The sequence below is a fragment of the Budorcas taxicolor genome, chromosome 7 (assembly GCF_023091745.1).
Source record: "Budorcas taxicolor isolate Tak-1 chromosome 7, Takin1.1, whole genome shotgun sequence".
NCBI classification, from domain to species: Eukaryota; Metazoa; Chordata; class Mammalia; order Artiodactyla; family Bovidae; genus Budorcas; species Budorcas taxicolor.
Genome location: NC_068916.1, coordinates 89,700,018 through 89,722,651, shown reverse-complemented (window position 1 = coordinate 89,722,651; position 22,634 = coordinate 89,700,018). Strand labels below are relative to the sequence as shown.

The following is a 22,634-nucleotide window of genomic DNA, read 5'->3' as shown; positions in this document are numbered from 1 at the left end:
GTGAATACAGCCAAGTAAACGCTAATTATGGAAGGCGGGTTTTCTAAGATCTTAAATACAAGAAGCAAAGGCAAGATCAGACAGCTAAGATAGTTACCAAGGCAATATAAATAGCCTTGTCAAACTCAATGTAAGCCCCTCTTTGGTAACAGCTGTTACCTTTCATAGTTCATAGGTACTTTAAAAGCACAATCTGGGATCTTCTACTTAGAATTCAGCAGTTAATTGTCCCCTAAAAAAGAGAGTTATGAAATTTACTCATGTCATTTTCACTCCTGGGAGCAAAATAGGCAAGAGAAGGACAGTGTTCCAAATAATTTTCCATTTTATGTTTCAGCCCCTCCTCTAATAATATTTTCAAAAGTTCTGCCTGGAATTCAATAGAATGCCATTAGCATTTTAAAATGCATGCAAAATCTAAGCACAATAAATTTACATAAATCGAATCATGCATACACCAGCAAAGAATCAGGAAACAGCATTTTCTGCACTCTAGAAGTGCACCCACCATCCAAAAAAGAGGAAATTTTATAAAATAGTATTACCAAGTTCTCTCAATAATAACACTATGTAGTGTATCCTTACAATCTAGAACTGTAATTACAGATTTCAAGTAGAAGTGATCATGCTTTTTCCTGTTTACTTATACTTACGTCTATGCCCATCTCACTGCTAATCAAGAAGCTGCGGGAACTTTTCATTTGAGCTCAGCCCAAATATCACCTCCTCTAGGAAGACTTTCTTAACCTTCACAGAAAAATTTAAGTCCTCACGTATCTTCACACACAGTCAGTGTTTACACTTACCACACTGCATCAGAGTTATCTGTGCACACATCTACTGTTTTAGACTGTGAGTACCTTATGGACAGAAAAGGCATTTAATTTCATCTCAATCTGCCTTCTGGGCTTTAAAAACTATACAGTTTAAAATGCATGCTAATGAATGACTCAGTGTTTTCCATGTTATTTCTTCTGCCATAGACAGCTTTTCAAAAAAGACACTTCTACCAAATTGTATTCTATAACACTAAATGAAGCAAAATATATTATCCAGATGTCTTAAAATGTCTATCATTTTAATGCCCTCCATATAAAGGATCAGTAACACAGCATATTTTATTCAGATTAAACTAAAATGTGCTGCTGCTGCTGCTAAGTCGCTTCAGTCGTGTCCGACTCTGTGCGACCCCATAGACAGTAACCCACCAGGCTCCCCAGTCCCTGGGATTCTCCAGGCAAGAACACTGGAGTGGGTTGCCATTTCCTTCTCCAATGCATGAAAGTGAAAAGTGAAAGTGAAGTCGCTCAGTCGTGTCCAACCCTCAGCGACCCCATGGACTAATTTTAATATAAACATTATATATACATTTACAATATATTTACATGTATAAATTGCAACATGATGCTTCTTAATAAGCAGCAGCTATTTTCTTTGTGAGTGGTGATATTAAGGCAATGATCTATAGAAGGGATAACGGAGCTCAAAAATGTTACACTGCTTAGACCTGATACTCTCCTTTGTTCTTACGGTCTCCTTTCTCATCCTTCTCCACTACAAAACTAAGCAAGCTTATTTCAACTAGGGTGAGATTAAATTTTACTTATACACTCAGCTCAAGGATCACAGAAGAAGAAACGAACATTGCATGAAGGTGGGAAATCCCACGCTCTCCTACCTGTGTACCTAAGCTGGCTGCCAGCATGTGAGTCAGAAGTTTAGCCGCAAACATGGAATACCTGGCACAGAAGATATGGGAAAGAACAGCCAGGCAGAGACCTGCAGGAACAAAAGAGCCCGTGTGTGGTTTTACAATCCATGAACAAACAGGAGCATGGTTAAATCTTCAGAGGGTAAGCACAGTATCTTTGTGCTTACAGTACAAAGTCGCGTAGCACAATATTTCTGGGGACGTTCATGTTTCCATTTCAACCCACTCCACTTGACCAGACATATAAAATCCTCACACTTCTCAATTAAGCCCAAAGGGGAACTTTACATTTCAAATATCTACTTGTTTACTTCCCTACTAAAAAGAAAGCACAAATTAAGCTGATTAATAATTTCATAAAACTTCTGGTAATACATCAGGCAAGTATTACTGCTTAAGAAAAGAATCAAATTTCAATCTAAATTTTCTAAGAATGGGTGCCTTGGCTAAATAGATGTATTTGTGGAGGTGAATAGGTCAATTTTTCAGGCATAAAATTGGGATTGATGCTACCAAAACTCAGGTTTGGTAATTACCCCTTTTATCTACTAAGAATATTTACGCAATTACAAAAGTGGTGATTATGAATTTTAAAAGCAACCTTACACTCCTGGGTGCCAAAACCAGGAACAAAATGTGTTCTTTCCCACCAAGATGGTTTTTAACCTAAACATCTACGTTTCTAAGTGGTGTTGAAAACATTATTATTTTCTTTGAATCTACTTGAACTCACCTACCTACACTACTTCAAGGGAATGATCAGAATCTCAGAACTAACCCGTAATTTTTTTATCTTGCAATTTGTATAAGTTTATTTTAATATTAGTTCAAGATTTTGTATGCAGACCATTTTTAAAGTCTTTATTGAATTTGTTACAATATTGCTTATGTTTTGGGTTTTTGGCCACAGATACAGGATCTTAGCTCCCCAACTAGGGACTGAACCAACACCTGCCGGCATTGGAAGGAGAAGTCTATACCACTGGACTGCCAGGGAAGTCCCTAGTATTAGGTTTTAAATGCAGAATGTATATATAATTTAAAAGATTTCCTGACTTTTAAAAATTTAAGTGTGCTGCATAAAGCAATGCATTTGCCTTATCACTTAGGCCTTTTACTCCACTCTCACCCTCTGCAGGGTTATTCTGTCTAGAAGTATTGACACATAACAACCAGCTTGTGTATGTTGCTTTGCCCTGTGTTTTCCATGCATTATCTCATTCATCAACGCCCCCCTGGCAAACAGGAGAAGCTGCATTTATTTTGTTTCCTCATTATCTTTTCTGAAGCGATGGAACATACCCACATGTTGGCATAAGCTGACTGGGCAACTGCAAAATGCCCACGTGGGGTCTGTGACTACTCGTCAGCACAGAAATGCCTCTCAGAAGTCCTTTCGGGAAAAGCTCTCAGTATGTTTAGGTTTGCAAAAGGTAGACAAAGTTTCACACAGGAAGTGAGGCTCTGCATTAGTCAAGGCTTTCGGCCTAGAAATTTGGCCAAGAGATCCGCAGTAATCCATTTTTTTGGAAGGTTGCCATGAGGCATTCTGGGACAGGTGTGCAGGTCCTGAGGGTGCCTCCCAAATCCACCCACAAAGGTATACAGTATACCCAGAAACTGCATCTTTGCTTAGGCAGCTTATCAACTATTGAAGCTGTTGTTCCAAACTCACCAATATACACTTTGCATTTCTATGATGATCAGAGCCACCTTAAACTCAAAGTTCAAGTTGAGTGTGAGAGAGAGAGAGACTGAGTGTGTGTGTATGTCTCTGTGTGTAATACACTGACTAAAAAGCAGGGCCTTGCAAGTTTCATTGTAGGCCACATGATGACAAATATGTGCTTTTCCGTGAGCTTACCATGGTGGATGGTAACAATATGAGGCAAGGGGATTTGTGTTGGGCAAAGGAAAAATACTCCTGAATCAACTGTTTTTTCTAGTTCCCCAAAAAAGCTTATTTACAGCCTTTCCCCCTAAGTTGGTAATTCTCCATTATACTCCCATTTCGTGATATAAATTTAGTACACTTAAACTTGACCAGATCAAGAATATTTAATTAAGTCTACGAAGCTGTAATTAAAAATGCTAGCATGATGCCTGGTGGCAGTCCAGGACTCAAAGCCAGGGGCAGGAAAATGGGCTGGACTCTGATAGCTTGTAACTATAATGTATGATGTTATTTAAGTGCTTGTTTTATTTAGGAAAAAAGGACACAGCGAAAAAAGCCTCAGGCAGCCTGGCCTCAGCTGACCTTGGGAGGGTTACTGAATACCTTAGATGTAAAGAAATAAATACTTTGGTTACTGAGTTCCTAAAGACTAAGTATTTATCTTTTATTTTCTCATCTGATATTGAAGAACTATATTTAGCATACAAAATTTAAATTTACAAGCCAGATTTTTTTAAACTAACAATTATTTTTTTGGTTTAAATTTCCTTAATATATAAATCACATAGTACAAAAGTTATAATTCTAAAAGGAATTCTAAAAAGTAAAGCAGAACAATTCCAGGTATTATCTCAAGGTAAACTCTAAATAGTTTCTTAGAGATTGATTGCATGGCAACTAGGCAGAAAAACAAACATGTAACTAATTGAATAATCTTCATTTACTTTTTTTCCCTAGCACTATGTAGGTTACAGACCTCATTGGAAAAAAAATTTATCAGTTTACTAACACAAATGACTTTTCTATATGATTAGACAGTAAGAGGGAAGATAAATTACCCTTAACAAAATAATAACATTGATAATCTTTGATTTAGATAAGAAAAACTCTAAAGAACGGCTAGATTCTTTTGTTAGTACCAAAGACGACCAAAGAGCTTGTTATCTATCTATACAATATTTGAATGTCTGTATGTGCATAAACGTGTAATGTTTATGTATGACCATTCATATCTAGCAAACAACTCTTGTTTGGTATCCCTTAAAAATGAGATATACTTTCAAAATAACTAGTTTATCCTCCAGAAGTCAAATATTACATTTTTCCCATGAAAATGAAAATTCCTTTAAAATATTTATAAATTTTATATTGTTTTATTATGTATCTCTGTCTCCTCCATGCGTAGGTGCTCAATCACTTCAGTTGTATCTGATTCTTTGTGACCCTATAGACTGTAGCCCGCCAGGCTCCTCTGTCCAGGGGATTCTCCAGGCAAGAATGCCAGAGTGGGCTGCCATGCCCACCTCCAGGGCATCTTTCTGACTCAAAGATCAAACCCATGTCTCCTGCACTGGCAAGCAGGTTCTTTATCACTAACGCCACCTCTATAGATAAACATAAGAAAACCCAAATGACGCTAGATTATTAAATCAGATACTCACCTGTTACCTTAGGTTTTTTCCATTCCTCCACCGAATGCTAGCTGCCTGTTGCTCATCTCTACTAATTCCCAAATTCCTTCAACCCTCCCTTCCACACAACGCCCCTGGATTACAACTACTAATAAGCTAAGGACAGGAAAACAAAACTGTCAGTCTGGAAAAGTCTACTAGGTTGAACAAAAGTCCATAGGCAACATTTGACAGTACACAAGTTCTGTGTATTAGAAGGAGGAATTTACCCCAGAGGGATGAGGTTACCAGGAGACCAGCCTTCGGGTAACATGTGAAGTTCAGTACAATAGCCTCACAGGGCCACGTAGATTTTAATTAATTAGAATTAAATAGAATGAAACATTCAGGTCCCAACTGTTCTAGCCACATTTCAAGTGCTCGATAACCAGATGTGGTCAGTAGCCACCACCCTCAAGAGGGCACAATGCTTCCATCATCAAAGAAACACTGACCAGAGACGGTGTGTCAGACTGTAAAAGGACTGTTTGGAAAAGGCCACACAACACAGTTCTGGTCAGAGACGTGAGGGGAAACACTCTGGGTGGTTTTCAGCACCGTTTTCATGGCTTTTAAAACAGGATCCAAATAAGTGCTTTTCTCTTGGCAAGCCCAGACACAGCTGTGGGAAGTTCAGAGCTGCCACAGCCCGCTCAAGACCATGTAGAGGCGAGGTGGAGAAAGTAAAAGAAAAACCTTTGAGGAGAGCAAGACAGGAACATGAGAAGAGCCTGGGCCCCTGCTGATGCCACTGAGGTGCTGAACTCATCAATCCTGGAACTAAATCTGCTTATTTAGTATGTTTGACTCGTCTTCCGTTACGTGCAGCCAGGGCAATGCTAAACAACACAGCTACGCGTACCTAGCAAGATACATTCTACATTTTCATGCCATGTCAGAGTCAGATGAAGCTCTCTGCCTTTATCACCTGCAGTTACCCTTTCAAACTACTTATATATATTTTTAAAACTCTTACACATCTTTCTCTATTCTTCTTGTGAATAACTCCCTATTTGATAGAATGAAACTTTTTATATACTCTCCCCATAATGATAATGGCTAACTTAGGACAATGATTACTGTGAATATGAACTTAATATTTTGGGGCGAATGTGACACAGAAGTTTAGAAAATATCTCATCTTCAAAAATAATTTGAAAAGAATGGGTGGCATCTAGTAAAGTTTTTTTTTCTAGAAAAGCTATCAAAATATCAGCTTCTAAACTATAAAAGGCACAACTAGAATATTCTTACAGTTTAATGAAAGTGTTAGTAGCTCAGCTGTGCCTGACTCTTTACAATCCCATGGACTGTAGCCTGCCTGGCTCCTCTGTCCATGGGATTCTACAGGCAAGAATACGTTTGGGTTGCCAGTCCTTTCTCCAGGGCATCTTCCCAACCTGGGGTCAAACCCAGTTCTCCCACATTGTAGGCAGATACTTTACTGTCTGACCCACCTGGGAAGCCCTTACAGTTTAATAAACCTGAACAAAAGAATAAGCATGCTTCAAAGAACTCTGGATTGTGCTGATTTACTTATCCTGTAAACCTAAGTATTTAGCGATTTACAGACAGTTATTTCCTGTTACTTACTTTAAACAATGACAATGTGTTGGCATTTATATACTTAGTAATCTATAGAGTAAACAAAACTATTAGTTATTTAAAAGGGATAGCTTTAGTTTGACTAATGTGTTAAAGCATTTCTCCACCACAGAGAACAAAAAGAAAAAAAAAATGAAACAAATGTGAGATCTGCAGTCTAACCTCAGTTTAAAAGCACTTCAAAATAGGAGACTCTCCTACAAGTACATCAAACATGGATAAGTTCACATACTGATGTTAACAATGAAGTGGATTTTGGAATATAGGGGTCTCATTAAGCTCATGAGGCCATACGAATTGTACCCAGAATCAAATCAGGATGATTTTAATCTGATGTCTACCTTTGACAGGCCAACATCAACAGTTATGGGAAGCAGAGCAGGTTTCCTTGACATTATTCTCCAAATAGTAAGAAGCATGCTTAGGTTCCTTAGTAACTATAAGATCATGGCATTATCACCTGAAGTTATTATAAGCTGTATTTCTTCCCCCTTTGAGATGAGTCCCATAATGTTACACTTATATAGTCATTTACTTCTCCTCTCTATAATTATTAGTTTCAATGGATAACTTCAGTTTAATTTCTTGCAATTTGATAAACTGGTTTACAGTTTTAAAAGTCACAGGTATATATCCTAATCTTTCACCTTTCCAAATTGAGGATTACTCAACTTCGTGGCTTACATCCCCATTACACATACTTGGATCATTTCAACTGCTCTGCTCTAGTAGAGAAACCAGAACTGTAAACCAGAATTAGAATAGATACACTGTGACCTATCTTAATTTTTTTTAATTAAACAATGGTTTAATTCCTATTTGACTGCATGTTGCCACATTTCAAGAAAAGAAAAGTGCTCCCAAATTCAAAGGGCTATTTGGTGTGTCCTGACTTAAATGAGAGCATGTGTATGTAAAATATGGAAAAATCTCTCACCTTGTGTCTGGGGGCCCTCCAAGGAGTGCAATATCAGCCTCCCCCAAAACTGAAATGGAGCACAAAGCCAGAAGCACCTCATGAACGTGCAATCCACGTTGCAAAACGTCATGAACAGAGGGGGAGAACACTGATGATTTCAAATATGACTCCAAGTCAAAAATAATCAGGTAGAGACTAACATCTGGGTGTTGGTTTTCAAATAGATGAGCAAGTCCATGTAGCCTTTTTAAGAGTGAGTTGCAAACATATATATTTATTACCAGTTTTCTCAGAAAATATCTCAAAGTCCTGCTAGTCTTCTAAAATAATCAAGATAACATTCTCTCTTTAGTTTGCAAAATTCTTTGCTTTGATGTTGAGTATTTAGAACAAGCAAGGGATTTTTGTGGGTCATATTAGCACTCAGAATTATGTCTCTACATTTGAGATGATATCCAGATGTTATTTCAGCATTGTACCTGTTGGTTCTATTTCATGAGTCTATGAAATTTCTCTAAACAGATTGCATCAAAATAAAATAGGGTGTTGCCATCTGATTTTGGAATCTAGAAGAATCTATTAAGCAAGAACCATCATTCTATGGAAGATGTTATTAAGAATGAGAAATTATTAACATCTGCTATTGAATCTAAGGTTTAGAATTAGGACACAGTAAGGAAAATGTATAATGTTATAAAGTGAAACTACAGTGGAAATATTTGAACTAGGGCAAAGAGTATTAAATTACAGTGGAAAGATTTTAACAACCAGGACAAAGAAGAATAATTAATTACACGCTTCTACCTCCACAGAATTTTCCGAATCAATAAAGATTATTAGGGGACAGTTTGCACACTAGGCATTCAATGATAATCACATTTACATACCAAACATCATTAAAGCAGACTGTCTGAGACAGTATATCTACTACCCTGTTAACACAATTTAAAATCATGTATTTGGGGTGGGGAGACAGGTATTTGCCCCAGGTCTCACAACTAGCCAATGGCAGGACCAGGATTTGAATACATGCACAGTCACCCTATACCCAGTTCTCTGTGTAGCATATTGTTCATAAAAGCAGCTGTAGGGCTGTAAAAGCTGACTCGGGACACAGAATCCATAAGGGTGGGGACAGAAATATAGTGTAAGGAATTCTCAGACTCCCAACCATAAAGTAAAAACAGCAAATGAGAATAATTCTATAGCTGTTCAAAGTTTACTTATAGGTAAATCGTTTGACAGACATTAACCTTACTCAAGTTCCTATTCTTGCCAGAAATGGGACCTAGATGTAGAAGGTGAAAGAAAATTTATCTTTTAACATAGTGGTTGAATATACGTAAAGCTTCTAGACCAAAAACTACAAATCAATCCATGAGGTAGGTTTATTTTTTAATGAAAATACAAAATGCTTTATTTATATTATCTCATGCAATCCTGATATCTATTGCAGAATCTGCCTTCTAAATCAACACTATCAACTTTAACTCTTTTTTACTATCTAACTTCTGTCTCACATTGTAGTGTATATACACTGCTGATGAGTTGGAACTATATCTTGCTCTTGCTTATCCCCAGTACAAAGTTGGTCCTCCATAAGTAATGGCTGTATGAATTAATGAATAGGATCATGAGAGGGGACTTTCCTGGCCTAGTGGCTAAGACTATGTGCTTCCAATGCAGGGGGCACAGGTTCAATCCCTGGTCAGGGAACTAAGATCCCACACAATACACAATGCAGCCAAAAAAAGAAAATTAAAAACAAAAAAAGACCATGAGAAAGTTTATTTTCTTGTAGCATTGATGAATTACAGTACATCTGCATATATATAAAAGGACCCTAGGAAAACTTTTATTCTCATCAATATTTTAAATTATTTACTCAAACATATTATAACTCACCTGAAATACATATAAATCCAGAAGAGAAAAAAGCTTCATTGTATGAAGACAAGTTGTCAGTCTGGGCGTAGACTGCGTACACAGACATGTATGAACAGGCACATTCCACGTAGCCCGAAGTGTCCTCAACCACTTTGCAAAACTGACTGTCGGACAACCAGCTAGGGCAAAAAACACAATCGTCACTACTCCTCTTTCATCAATACTTAAGGTGTGGAGATAGCTTTTGAAGAAAAAATAATTTATTGATCTTAAGTGTTCTTTACTCAAGATGGAAGCAGACCAATGTTTAAGAAAAAACACCGGAAGGAACATCTTGTCCAAGACATGAAACCACAGATCCCACAGAGACCTTCAACAGTTGCCTAAATATTAACCAAACCTGCAAAAGCATCGCCAGTATCGAAGAAGCTGGCCCTCTCAAACCAGCAGCACTTGCCCTCACCTCATCTAAAGCAAACAAACCCAAGGTATTCAACAGGAAGAATTCTTCCCCAGCATTCAAGAGTACCAAAAGGTCAACACAGCCAAAGACGAGCAGTGCTCACCCCTCCCCATTTACACAACTCCTGTATTTTGAACCACATAAATTACTTGCTTGTCTAAGTACTTCCTTCCCCACCTATTTGGATTTTGAGCCAGTTATATTACATACATGTTTTCTAGGGTTCTTTCGGGTGTTTCCTTCTATAAGGTTTGACCTTAAGCACCAAAAGTTGTTCACGATTATAGCAAATACAGTGTCACATGCCACAAATTCTGAGCATCCCTCAGTGACTATTCAGGGACTACTCTGCTCAAGAGTAGTCACTTCCAGTTCCTCTTGATCCCCTTATTTTTCTAAGGACATGAAGCTTCTTAACCCCAACAGTGGATTCAAGCTTGAAACATTCATTAGTAACTATACGTTGAGGATTGTAGAGTATCTGTGTATTAGGTTTAAAGTCTTTCCTCAGATATTAGGAATTTCAAAGAAAAATTATTTTCCCACAGAGACTAGCCAGAACTTTGGTGTTTGAAGAGGACAGTTGGTTACCCAACTAAGCTGTGGAACCTTTTCAGAATTTTAGTTTGTGTGGCTGAAAGTAACAGAATCTTGTGACTGATTTGAACTCAAAACACTCTAGGCCAGCCATGCCTGACCTTACAACCTCGGCTGAACTCCCAGGGAGAGAACTGCTCAGAAACATGAGGCCAAGGAGAGTCCAAGGAAGAGTCCCTGTCTTCTTCCTCTTCTTGTGCCTGCTTTAATCCCCAAATGTGCTGCAAGTCATACATGGATTAGAGTTATGAATCCATACTTATCCCTCCAGACATAGGGCATCAGATCCAGAACCACAAGTCCAGAGGGAAGGGGTCAAAAGAATTTCCTTCACCGCTCAATAAATTAACTTGTAATCACAGGAAGGTTATCTGAATTGAGCAGAACTCATGCTAAGTCCCATGGAAGTCGTAATAATAAAGGAGTTAAGTAACGTGTTATACACACATTAAAATTGTTTGGCTCCATTTGCCACCTGCACAAGGCTAGACCACTTCCTATGCTGCTTTGCCTCATTTAGTGTGGAGGTGATTTTCCAGTCTAAAAAATCTCACTCCAGACCATCTACGTTCAGTACAAAAAACTGGGCTTAATGGTACCAGAATGAAGAAGGAACAAATTCTGATTTTAAAGAATTATTAACAAGTACCTCGCAGCAGACGGATTCCAAAGGAGACACAGAGGAGTCTTAGGAACAATTCTAGGCTCGGCAGCATAAATCCTGTAGAGAATCTCATTGCTGTTGGTCAGGGGTTGTGAACTCTGACCTTTCACACTCAAAGATAATACCTGTAATGCCAGAAAGAGCCGAAAATGTAACGACATCTTCAAATTAAATGTCAAGACTGGATCTCCCATTCTGAAATTTGCTTCATTTTCCTCATCACTTTTGGCACTATTAATCATTAGCTTCATTATGAATACAGGGCATCTGGTTGGTTTTCCACTGCAGACCTACCTCACTCCAGCTACTGACCAGTCTCCAAGTGATAATATTCATATTCATTGTCAGTCTTCATCAGGAGTGGGATATAGCTTTAGTGAAAGCTATTTTTTTTTCACTTACTCCTCATTTCATTCAATAAAACATGAAGGAAATAGCTACAACTATTTTTGAGCCTAAACATTCTACAAAGAGCTCATAAAGATGGGACATGTTTCATCATTAGCTTACCGTATATAGCACTTACCATAAGTCGAATCAAGTACATGTATCCTAAGGAGCATGTTTGCAAAGGAAAAAGCAGATTCCAACTACGTAATTCTTTAAATGATAGATTACCTTATTTTTCAGGGCATGGAAATTGTTTCCAGTCATAAACCACTGCTGGCTGCTATATTCTGTAAACTGGACTAATTCACACGTGCTTCTCCCGGCCATTATTTCTGCATCCAGAACATCCAATAACCTCTCTGGAACTCGAATATAATCACCTTCTTTTCCTTCAAACTTGTGCCCATTGATCTGCTGAGGGTACCAGTGAAGAGCCAGTATGGACAAATACGGGCAGCTGTCAAGGATGGTTTTGCCTCTATGACAGAAAAGCGAAGGTTCTGCTAAAATGGCATGTATTTGCATATGTATATCCACTCACATTTGTTAAAAATCCATTACACCGGATCTCTGTTCTTTATGTACAACCATGATACTGCCTACCCAGAAGCAGTAAAGAGAATGTGCTTTCAGTTCTTTTATGGTGAATTGTTAGGATTTTTGCACAGAACTTTCTGTATCCTCTTGCCTGAACCCCCCTCTAACCTAGAACATGGGTTTTTGAAAGTTGTTTCACAGGTATCAGAATCTGTGCTATAAAATGTCTATTTCTGTGTTAGTCACATCAGCATGGGTGCAAGAGGGTGAGAAAGGATGCACCATTCAACTGAAACTCTCTGCTTTATAATCAACAGTATCATAAACCTTATATATCTATAGCCAAGTTCTCATCAAGTTCACCTCACCCTTTTCTAAGCCATCAGAGCATTTCTAATTTAACCATGTGTCTGATAAAAGAAATGGCCCTGAACAGGGTCTTTATCCATTTAATAATTCTGTTTACAACAGCCCCAAGCCACTAGACTCTGTGCTCAGTGAAACTGCTTTTTAAACCTCAATGTGTGTTGAAATCACCTTGAAGCTTGTTTTAAAAAATATAGATTTCTAGGGACTTCCCTGGAGGTCCAGTGGTTAAGACTCTGAGCTCCCAATGCAGGGCAAATGAGTTCAATCCCTAGTCAGGAAACTAAGATCCTGTAAGCTGAGTGGCTTAGCCAAAAAAAAAAAAATTTCTACATTACATCCCATTCTTACTAAATCAAAATCCTTGCCTAGGGGAGGCTAGAAGTTCTGTGAGTCTGTGTTTTGTAACCAGTCCTCCAAAAAATCTGACAGATGTTTTTCTGTGGATGCATCATGTCTGCAAATAATGAAAAGACACAAAGATAAATCATAAGTGAAACCTGTCTGAAAAAATGTGGAAAACAGTAGGATAAAAGTAAGTTAGATGGGCCGTAAGTGATGCCGAGTATATATAATTGCATCATGGATACAAATACCTCATCAAGGCCCCTAACCTGGGAAATGGAGTTGAGAATTTTAAATAGAAGATTTGAGAAACAAAAGGAAAAGGGAGGGGCTAACTTTTTCCTCTAGCTATACACTAGATTTTTTTTAATTAAAAAAAAAAAGATTAAAAAAATATTTACCATATTTGAATTGGTGCTTTTGAATATTTATCTTTAGTCCAGCCATTCATTCAGCCTCTAGACCTCTGCATCCAAGATGCATATTAAAACATCTCAATCCACATAGGCCACCCACAACAGCTTATAAAAAAATCATCTCTTCATCACTCCATCCACATCTTCACTGGTGACTTGGAGCTAAAAGCTACCACTATTGACCTCTCCACCCATGACCAGGTACAAACTGACTGAGACCAGTGAACCACTGTTGGCGGAAATGTAAGTTGGGGCAACCACTATGGAAAATACTAAGGAGGTTCCTCAAAAAGCTAAAAACACAGTTGCCATATGATCCAACAATCCCACTCCTGCGCATATGTCTAGAAAAGACTATAATTTTAAAAGATACATGAACCCTTATGTTCATAACAGCATTATTCACAATAGCCACGACATGGAAACAACTTAAATGACCATCAGCAAACGAATGGATAAAGAAGATGTAGTACATGCATACCATGGAGTACCTCACAGCCATAAAACAGAATGAAATTATGTCATTCGCAGCAGCACAGACGGACTCAGACATTATCAAACTAAGTGAAGTAAATCAGAAATAGAAAGACAAACACTACATCACATCACTTATATGTGGAATCGGAATGGCACAAATGAACATATCTACAGAACAGACTCAAAGACATAGAGAACAGGCCGGTGGTTGCCAAAGGTCAGGGGAGGGATGGGACGGGGGTTTGCAGTTAGCAGGTGCAACTATTCTCGTACAGAAATGTATGAACAACAAGCTCCTACTGTATAGCACAGGGACTGTATTCAACGTCCTGTAATAAACCACAAGAGAAAGGACCATGAAAAGAATACACGTATGAATGAATCACTTTGCTGTACAGTGGAAACACAACATTGTAAATCAACTATACAGCAATGAAAACAATTCTTTTTTAAAAAAGTGAATTTCTGACACATGCTAGAGCATGGATAAAACTTGAAGAAATGTTACGCAAAGCAAAGTACACCAAACACAGAGGACAAATATTACACGATTCCACTTATGAGATGGCTAGGATCAGCAAATTGAATAGAGACTGAAAAGTAGAATAGAGGCTACCAGGACCGGGGGAAGGAGGAATGGAAAGTTAGTGATGCATAGAGATTTTTAATTTGAGAAGATGATAGTTCTGGATATGCATACTGGGGATGGTTACCCAACAACTGTGAATATACGAAGTGTCACTGAATTGTACACCTAAAAATAGTGTGAAAGTGTTAGCCACTCAGTCATGTCCAGTTCTCTGTAACCCTATGGACTGTAGCCTGCTGGGCTCCTCTGTCCATGGGATTCTCTACACAGGAAAACTAGAGTGGGCTGCCATTCCTTCTCCAGGGGATCTCTCCTACCCAGGAACTGAACCCAGGTCTGCCTGCACTGTAGACAGATTCTTTACCATCTGAGCTACCAGAAAGTACAGAAAAATAGTTTAAATGGTAAAATCTGTCTTATGTATATGTTACCACAATTTAAAAAATGGCCTAAAATACTCTAAAAGTTGGAATCATCCTTTTTTTCCTATTCAGAATGTATCTTCTACTCATTATATGAGTAAATAACAAGACGTTTTATTTAAAAGACCCTACAAAACAAGAAGAATATATTACTGACAGTATGAATTCATTTTTTCTGGATGTAGTTTCTATGTTTTCTTCAAATAATTAACTTAATTTGCCCATAAGGTATAATTCATTGATTGTATAAGCCTTAGTTACATCATCTAAATGTCAATTTGCATTCTTATTACCTTGTAACCTGTAAAGGAATACAGGTAAGGTAAGGTATTATATTAAAAGAAACTTACTTTTCACCAGGAGAGCCACACGTAACATCAGTCAGTAGAGAAAAGGCAAAATTCTCCGTCACTTCAGTAAAGTGACTGAATCCTCTAGTGTCCTTGCGCTTTGGGTTAACGAGAGCACAAAGGATCTCATAGAAAAGATTTCGGCTTTCAATGCTTAATGCTTGTTGTTTTCCTTCAACAGTTATCTGAAAAAAAATCCCAAGTATGAAACTTGTATCTTAAAAAAATCAACTGCTTAAATGATATGTAAGGTATAATGTGTTCTTTATTACCAGTTACTAACATTAACAAAAATAAACATGAACCTATAAAGAATTTAAGAGAAGTTAGTGTCAAAATTATATTTGACATTTAAATGTCAAATACATTTGAACTCTAAAAAGTATAATCATTTCATAAAGAGAAGGCATAGTTACAAGAATATTTTCTATATAATATCTAGATACAGCTCCAAAGAATTGCATAGGTCACTTAATTCTAACTGCAATAATAAATATCATGAGTTAAAATTAAACTCACTTTTACCTCTATCCCAATTCGTACGGCCTTATGAAAGACACATATAGCATAAAGCAGATTCTGGTTCAAAGAAGTGTGAATTTGAGAGATAATAAAACTTACAAACATGAAACAATTTCACTTAAATATGAGACCCAATAGAATAAAGTTCCATCAGTACTTGGAAATCCTATCCTATACTTCTTAATCTGAGTACATATGAAATACATATGGGACATATGAATGTATGCCAGATAAAGCATAGGTGATTCTATTTGAATTTCAAAGAATCAGCCAATAATTGCCTGATATAAGTATGTTCCAAATAGTGCTTGTAAATAAAAATATTTACTTTTATCTGTAATACACTTATACTAAAAAATACATTGTTCATCTGAAATTCAAAGTTAATTGGCACCACATATTTTATTGTTAAGATTTCAATCCTATATTTTCAATGCTTCTTTCATTATTGTCATATTCTAATTATTATATGTCTAAATTGTGACAACATGTTACATTTTATGGATATGGCAGGCCCCTTTTAATGGCTAGTTTTCCCAATTCTTTTTATTATAAGTAACGCTTAAATACTCATTATACAGGTATTTGTACAAATATTCCCCACACCTATTAGGCACCTATTTTTTTTAGTTTTTCCCTCCAGTTTTATTGGGATATAATTGACTATATATATTGCTGTTGTTGTTGAGATGCTCAGCCATGTCCGACTCTGTGTGACCCCATGGACTGTAGCACGCTAGGTTTCCCTGTCCTTCACCATCTCCTGGAAACTGCTTAAACTCATGTCCATTGAGTGATGCCATCCAACTATCTCGTCCCCTGTCTTTCCCTTCTCCTCCCGCCTTCAATCTTTCCCAGCATCAGGGTCTCTTCCAATGAGTTGGCTCTTTGCATCAGATGGCCAAATCACTGAGTGTTGGAGCTTCAGCTTCAGCATCAGTCCTTCTAATGAATATTCAGGGTTGATTTCCTTTAGGATTGACTAGTTTGATCTCCATGCAGTCCACGGGACTCTCAAGAGTCTTCCCCAACAACCCAATTAAAAAGTATCAATTTCTCGGCGCTCAGCTTTCTTTATGGTCCAACTCTCACATTCAGACATGACTACTGGAAAAACTATAGCTTTGACTATATAATTGAGGTGCTTTTTTATTTTTCTTGTGGTATATACAAAAAGAAATTTTGTTTAAACTTTATGTGGTCAAGTTTATCAATCATTTCCTTTATGACTTCTGCATTTTTATATTTAGAAGGAACTTCCCCACTTCCCCAATATAAACTTTTATATTAAAAGTGATTCATCCATGTTTTCTGCTACTACTTTCCTGGTTTCAGCTCTACAGTTAGACTCTGACCTGTCTGGGATTTGTTTTGTTGTGGATTTAACATGGAGATACAGCTATTATTTAACTTTCAAATGGTTAAATCAGATGTACCAACACCATTTAAAGAATAATAACTACTGCCTCTTGAGAAATCTGTATGCAAGTCAAGAAGCAACAGTTAGAACTGGACATGGAACAACAGACTGATTCCAAATAGGGAAGGGAGTATGTCAAAGTTGTATATTGTCACCCTGCTTATTTAACTTTTATGAAGAGTACATCATGTGAAATGCCGGGCCGGATGAAGTACAAAGTGGCATCAAGATTGCCGGGAGAAATATCAATCACCTCAGATACTCAGATGACACCACCCTTATGGCAGAAAGTAAAGAACTAAAGAGCCTCTTGATGAAAGTGAAAGAAGAGAATGAAAAAGCTGGCTTAAAACTCAACATTCAGAAAACTAAGATCATGGCATCTGGTCCCACCACTTCGTGGCAAACAGATGGGGAAGCAATGGAAACAGTGCCAGACTTTATTTTTTTGGGCTCCAAAATCACTGCAGATGGTGATTGAAGCCATGAAATTAAAAGATGCTTGCTTCTTGAAGAAAAGCTATGACCAACCTAGACAGCATATTAAAAAGCAGAGACACTACTTTGCCAACAAAGGTCCATCTAGTCAAAGTTATGGTTTTTCCAGTAGTCATGTATGGATGTGAGAGCTGGACTACAAAGAAAGCTGAGCACCAAAGAATTGATGCTTTTGAACTATGGTATTGGAGAAGACTCTTGAGAGTCCCTTGGACTGCAAGGAGATCCAACCAGTCAATCCTGAAGGAAATCAGTCCTGAATATTCATTGGAAGGACTGATGTTGAAGCTGAAACTCCAATACTTTGGCCACCTAATGTGAAGATCTGACTCTGGGAAAGATTGACCAGATGTGAAAAGACCCTGACGCTGGGAAAGATTGAAGGTGGGAGGGGAAGAGGATGACCTAGGATGAGATGGTTGGATAGCATCACTGACGTGATGGACATGTGTTTGAGTAGGCTCCGGGAGTTGGTGATGGGCAGGGAAGCCTGGCATGCTGCAGTCCATGGGGGCGCAAAGAGTTGGACGCAACTGAGCGACTGAACTGAACTGACACACTGACCTGAAATGTCACTTTTATCGTATACGAAATTTTCATATGTAATTGAATTTATTTCTTCACTTTCTGTTTTATTTTACTAATCCGAATATCTGTGACAGCACCAGTTCATCCTGTTTTAATCACTGTAACTTCATATTTTCATATTGAAAAGAATAAGGTTTATCATTTTTCATCTTTTTCATAAAATTTCTGATGTATGTTCTCCCAGGTGAACTCATTTTTGATTAATTTCTAAAAATCCAAAATAGTTTACTGATATTTTGATAGTACTTATATTCCATTTATAGGTTAATTTAAAGAAAACTGTTATTTCTATGTTATTGAGTCCTCCCACTGCTGAACAAGTTATAGATTTCTATTTTTTCAAGGCTTTTCTGTTAGTAGAAATTTTCAGTTTTCTTCATATAACATATATTTTAATGTATAATATTATTAAATGATGTCAGTTACTTGAATCATCATATTTCAGTGAAAGTGAAAGTGAAGTCGCTCAGTCGTGTCCGACTCTTTGTGACCCCGTGGACTGTAGCCCTCCAGGCTCCTTCATCCATGGGATTCTCCAGGCTAGAATACTGGAGTGGGCCGCCATTTCCTTCAGTACTGACATGTAAATAGCTTCAAGAAAACAATATGCCATAACATTGAATGGGGAGGGATGTGGGAGGGGGGTTCAGGATGGGGAACATGTGTACACCTGTGATGGATTCATGTTGATGTATGGCAAAACCAATACAATATTGTAAAGTAAAAAAATAATAATAATAATAAATAAATGATAAGTGGTTAAAAAAATTTAGTAACAATAATCAGAGCAAAGGCAACGTCAGTGGAAATAAAATCACTTTCTTTTTAAGAATACAAATAATGTTTTCTACTTGATCTTATAATAGTTTAGAACACTTCAAATATATTTTATGCCTCTAATAATTGCCAAGTTACCTATTTCACATAAATTGTTTTAATATATGAGAACTTATACTGTTTATTAATGATTACTCAAAAAAAGTTAATTATGTTTTTTCCATAGGATCTTCTTTCATAATTCAGTTTCATTATTCATGAGAGATTCAAATAAAAAAACAAAACCAAGATGTACTACCTGACAGCTCTAGTTAAATAAGTGTTGATTCTCGACCATTAATATGTAGCTTTCTTAATGTATCTTTTCTAAAATACAGTTACTGTGTATTCTTTCCCTCTTCATAGCCTAAATCAAATTGTAATTGTACTATACTATTTCCTCATTAGAAAATTTAAGTAACATCACTTCCTACAGTAAATCCTTTCCAGTGCCCAGGAGGAGCAGGGAACAAGCGAAGGGCAACAGCTTCATGGCACTTCAACTCGAGGAGCCATATAATCTGGCCCTAGTCCTCATTTATGTACTTCGAAAAACTGCTCACAAGATGTCCTCGCAATTTCTAGAAGTATCAGAAAGAGCCTGGAGCTCCTGGCCGACAGAGCCTCTTTTCAGACACCGGTCTATCCTTACTGCTGCAGTAGAGAACTCATCCTTCTCTGAGCTTCCAAACCAGCACCAGTCGCATCCAAGCAAAAGCACAGGGTCAGATATGGTGAATTCCACTCTGAGATTCACAAATTTGACTCTACCACATAAATTCATTACAACTGATACGATAACTGTATGTGGCTTTGGTCTTTTTAAAAAAGTATGAAACTGCTAACACTCGCAAGGGCTTCTTACCTTGTCTATTAAATACAGCACGGCGCTGAGCTGTTCATCTGTGTTCTCTGTGGCCACTTTCACACTGACGCTGTGGAGCACCCTGTTGAGAATGTCACCGTCCAGGGGCTGCTGCAGCTGATCCGCAAGCCCCCAAAAGGCCTGGGAGTTTGTGTCAGAGACGAGAGTGATGTTCGCGGTCCCGTATACTTTATCAACTCCAGCACCCCCTCTTGGGTCAAAAAGCACGATCTGGAAGCGTTTAGGAAATGGATTCAAAGACCCTGTCTCTGGCGTGAGGATGACATCGAGGACAGTGGTTCTCTGGCCAGGCTCAAAGATCAATGTGCCTTCAGTTCTCACAAAGTCTTTCCCAGAAATAGCTGGAGATATGAGAGTACGACCGATGGTCTCGGCGCTCCTCAACTCCTAGAAATTAGACAAGATCACTTCAGTCAAACTATAAACCTCTGATCTCGTCCAGAACCAATTTTCTCTTAAAACAATCTGATGGGCCACAACACTAGTATTAAGACAGGAGTTGCTTTAAACTTACAGATTTTGGGTCCACACTAGATGTTTCCTGACTATGGGGACCTCACCAATCTTGTCCTCCTGTGTCAATGTGGCTCTACTTCCTCAAACTACACAAATGCCAGATTTTTAATCCTTGGTAATTATGATATTACAAAGAAGTGGCTTTTTTTTCCTTTTATTGTTCAGCTCAGTCACCTTCACATATGCTTTAATCCTTACTAGTCACTTGTGTTATTTCCTTTTCTTTCTCCATTTTCCTTGATCAGTCAATGTCTTTTCTACTGGTTTCTAAGAACTCATTTATGACAAAGAATGTTAATCATTTGTCATGCGATGCAAATGAAGCACGGTATTTTATTTTTTTATCTGGCTGTGCCAGGTCTTAGTTGCAGTACACAGGATCTTCCATCGTCATGGTGGCACGCAAGACCCTGAGTTGCAAAATGCACTCTCAGTCATGGCATGCAGGATCTAGTTCCCTGACCAGGGATCGAACCCAGGCCCTCGGCATTCGGAGCTCACCCTTAGCCACTGGTCCACCAAGGAAGTCTCGAAACATTGCATTTTATTCCTGTCAATTTACTATGGTGTTTTCTCTTTCAGTTGTGTATTAAAATATAACCATGTTGTGTTTTTTTAATTTAAAAAAAAAATGGAGTTTTACAAATTTTCTAATCTCCCAAATTAGAGAGATAAATACATATCATACAGTGATGAAGTTAAGAAAGATAGACGCCTTAGAATAGATCAAGAAAGAGAATTAGAGAAGAAATGCCATTACTGCCTCACAGAACTTCTCCAGTGGTGAGCCGACTAAATTTGAAGATGTGTGCGTCAGATCATGTACGTCCCTGATACAAAATGTGCTAAGAAGTCACTGGAGAATTCCAGCAGAGTGACACACTTTATTTCGTATTTTCGGGAGCATTCTGGCTCTTGTGGACAGTTAGGCTGCAGCAGGGGGAGAGGATGGAAGCAGGGAGAAGAGATGGGAGATTTTTACATTAGTTCCTGCAGAAAAAGGAAATAACGGTAGCTTTGGTTGTATGAGTAGAGAGGGTGAGAAGAGCTCAGACTGGGAATGTATTTAGAAGGTAGAGTCAGCAGGAGTTTCTGATTAATTCAGTGTTGTATGTAAAAGAACAGGAGAATGAGGATAATTCCAAGCTATTTGCCTGGATGAATGGGAGTAAACTAGGGGAAATATTGCCAAGGGCGAAATAAGAGTTATCCATTATATACATGTGATATATATTAAGCTTGAGATGCTTTTTAGACAATTCAAATGAAGATGCAAAGTAAGAGCAATCAGATAAATGAGTCTGGATGGGGTGGTGAAGACGCTAGTGATAGAAATTCAGGAGTTCTCATTTTACAGATGATATTTAAAGAAAACAGGTGGGGATGGTCGGGCCTACAGAGTGAGTATAGGTGGACCCCAATATTTATCGGTCAGAAAGACTAACACAAGCAACAGGAAGGGGTTGCCAGAGAGAAAAGAGTTAACAGTGGGAAAGTGTGGTGCACCAGATGCCCACAGGAGAAGAGCCGGCTTCCAGAGGCGGAAGTGCCCAAGGGTAGCAAAAAGTGAAAAATCAATGAACATAAAGGGTTTTCAAGAGTCTCTGCACCTGTATTCTTGCCTGGGAAATCCCATGGACAGAGGAGCCTAGTGGGCTACAGGCCACCAGGTCATAAAGAGTTGGACACGACTTAGTGACTAACACAACCACAGCCTAACCCAGTGTCTCAAAAATATTATGTAAAAATGTATGACAGTATAAAGTTATTAGAGACATTTTATATTAAAAAGAGAGACAGAGAGTCTGCCTACCAATGCAGAGGACCAAAAAGAAAGTCTCTGCAGCATAATGGTGGGGGCTGGAGGGAAAGACTCGCTGAAGGAAGCAACACAGAAGTCTACTGGCTTCAGAATGGAGAAATTAAAACTATCCATTGAGGTAACCATACAGGAGTCAAAAATGAAAGAACTACATACATCAGCACAGGTGTTTCTCAAAAATATGTTGCTGAACAACAGAAAAAAGCACATCGTGAGACAATACTGGAAGAATCTCATCTCCATAATTACCAAAACAGGTAAACCTAAACAGCATATGGTTTGTGGTAAAACTATAAATAAAAGCAAGGTAGTAATTCCTCGTGAAATTCAGGATAGAGGTTATCTGCAAGATGGGGAGAGGTTATCCTACCCTCTTAGGAATGCATGAGAGAAGGTTCAGGGTGGCTAGTGCTAAGCGTCTGATAAAGCTGCATTTCCTAAGTTACGTGGTGGTGATTTTATGACTGTAAACTGCACATACAC

The 22,634-nt window shown here is 38.0% G+C and overlaps 1 protein-coding gene across 1 annotated transcript in view; it reads right to left on the bottom strand.

The window, feature by feature from the left end:
- The window catches only part of ADGRV1 (adhesion G protein-coupled receptor V1), a 535,827-nt gene that overhangs the window by 292,723 nt on the left and 220,470 nt on the right, over positions 1-22,634 (bottom strand). Inside the window, exons 78-83 of the mRNA XM_052643554.1 lie at positions 19,793-20,200; positions 15,084-15,268; positions 11,810-12,059; positions 11,177-11,316; positions 9,486-9,646; positions 1,679-1,779 (exon numbers count right to left, since the gene is read on the bottom strand). Of these exons, the coding sequence (XP_052499514.1) occupies positions 1,679-1,779; positions 9,486-9,646; positions 11,177-11,316; positions 11,810-12,059; positions 15,084-15,268; positions 19,793-20,200 (1,245 nt within the window). The remainder of the gene's footprint in view (positions 1-1,678; positions 1,780-9,485; positions 9,647-11,176; positions 11,317-11,809; positions 12,060-15,083; positions 15,269-19,792; positions 20,201-22,634) is intronic.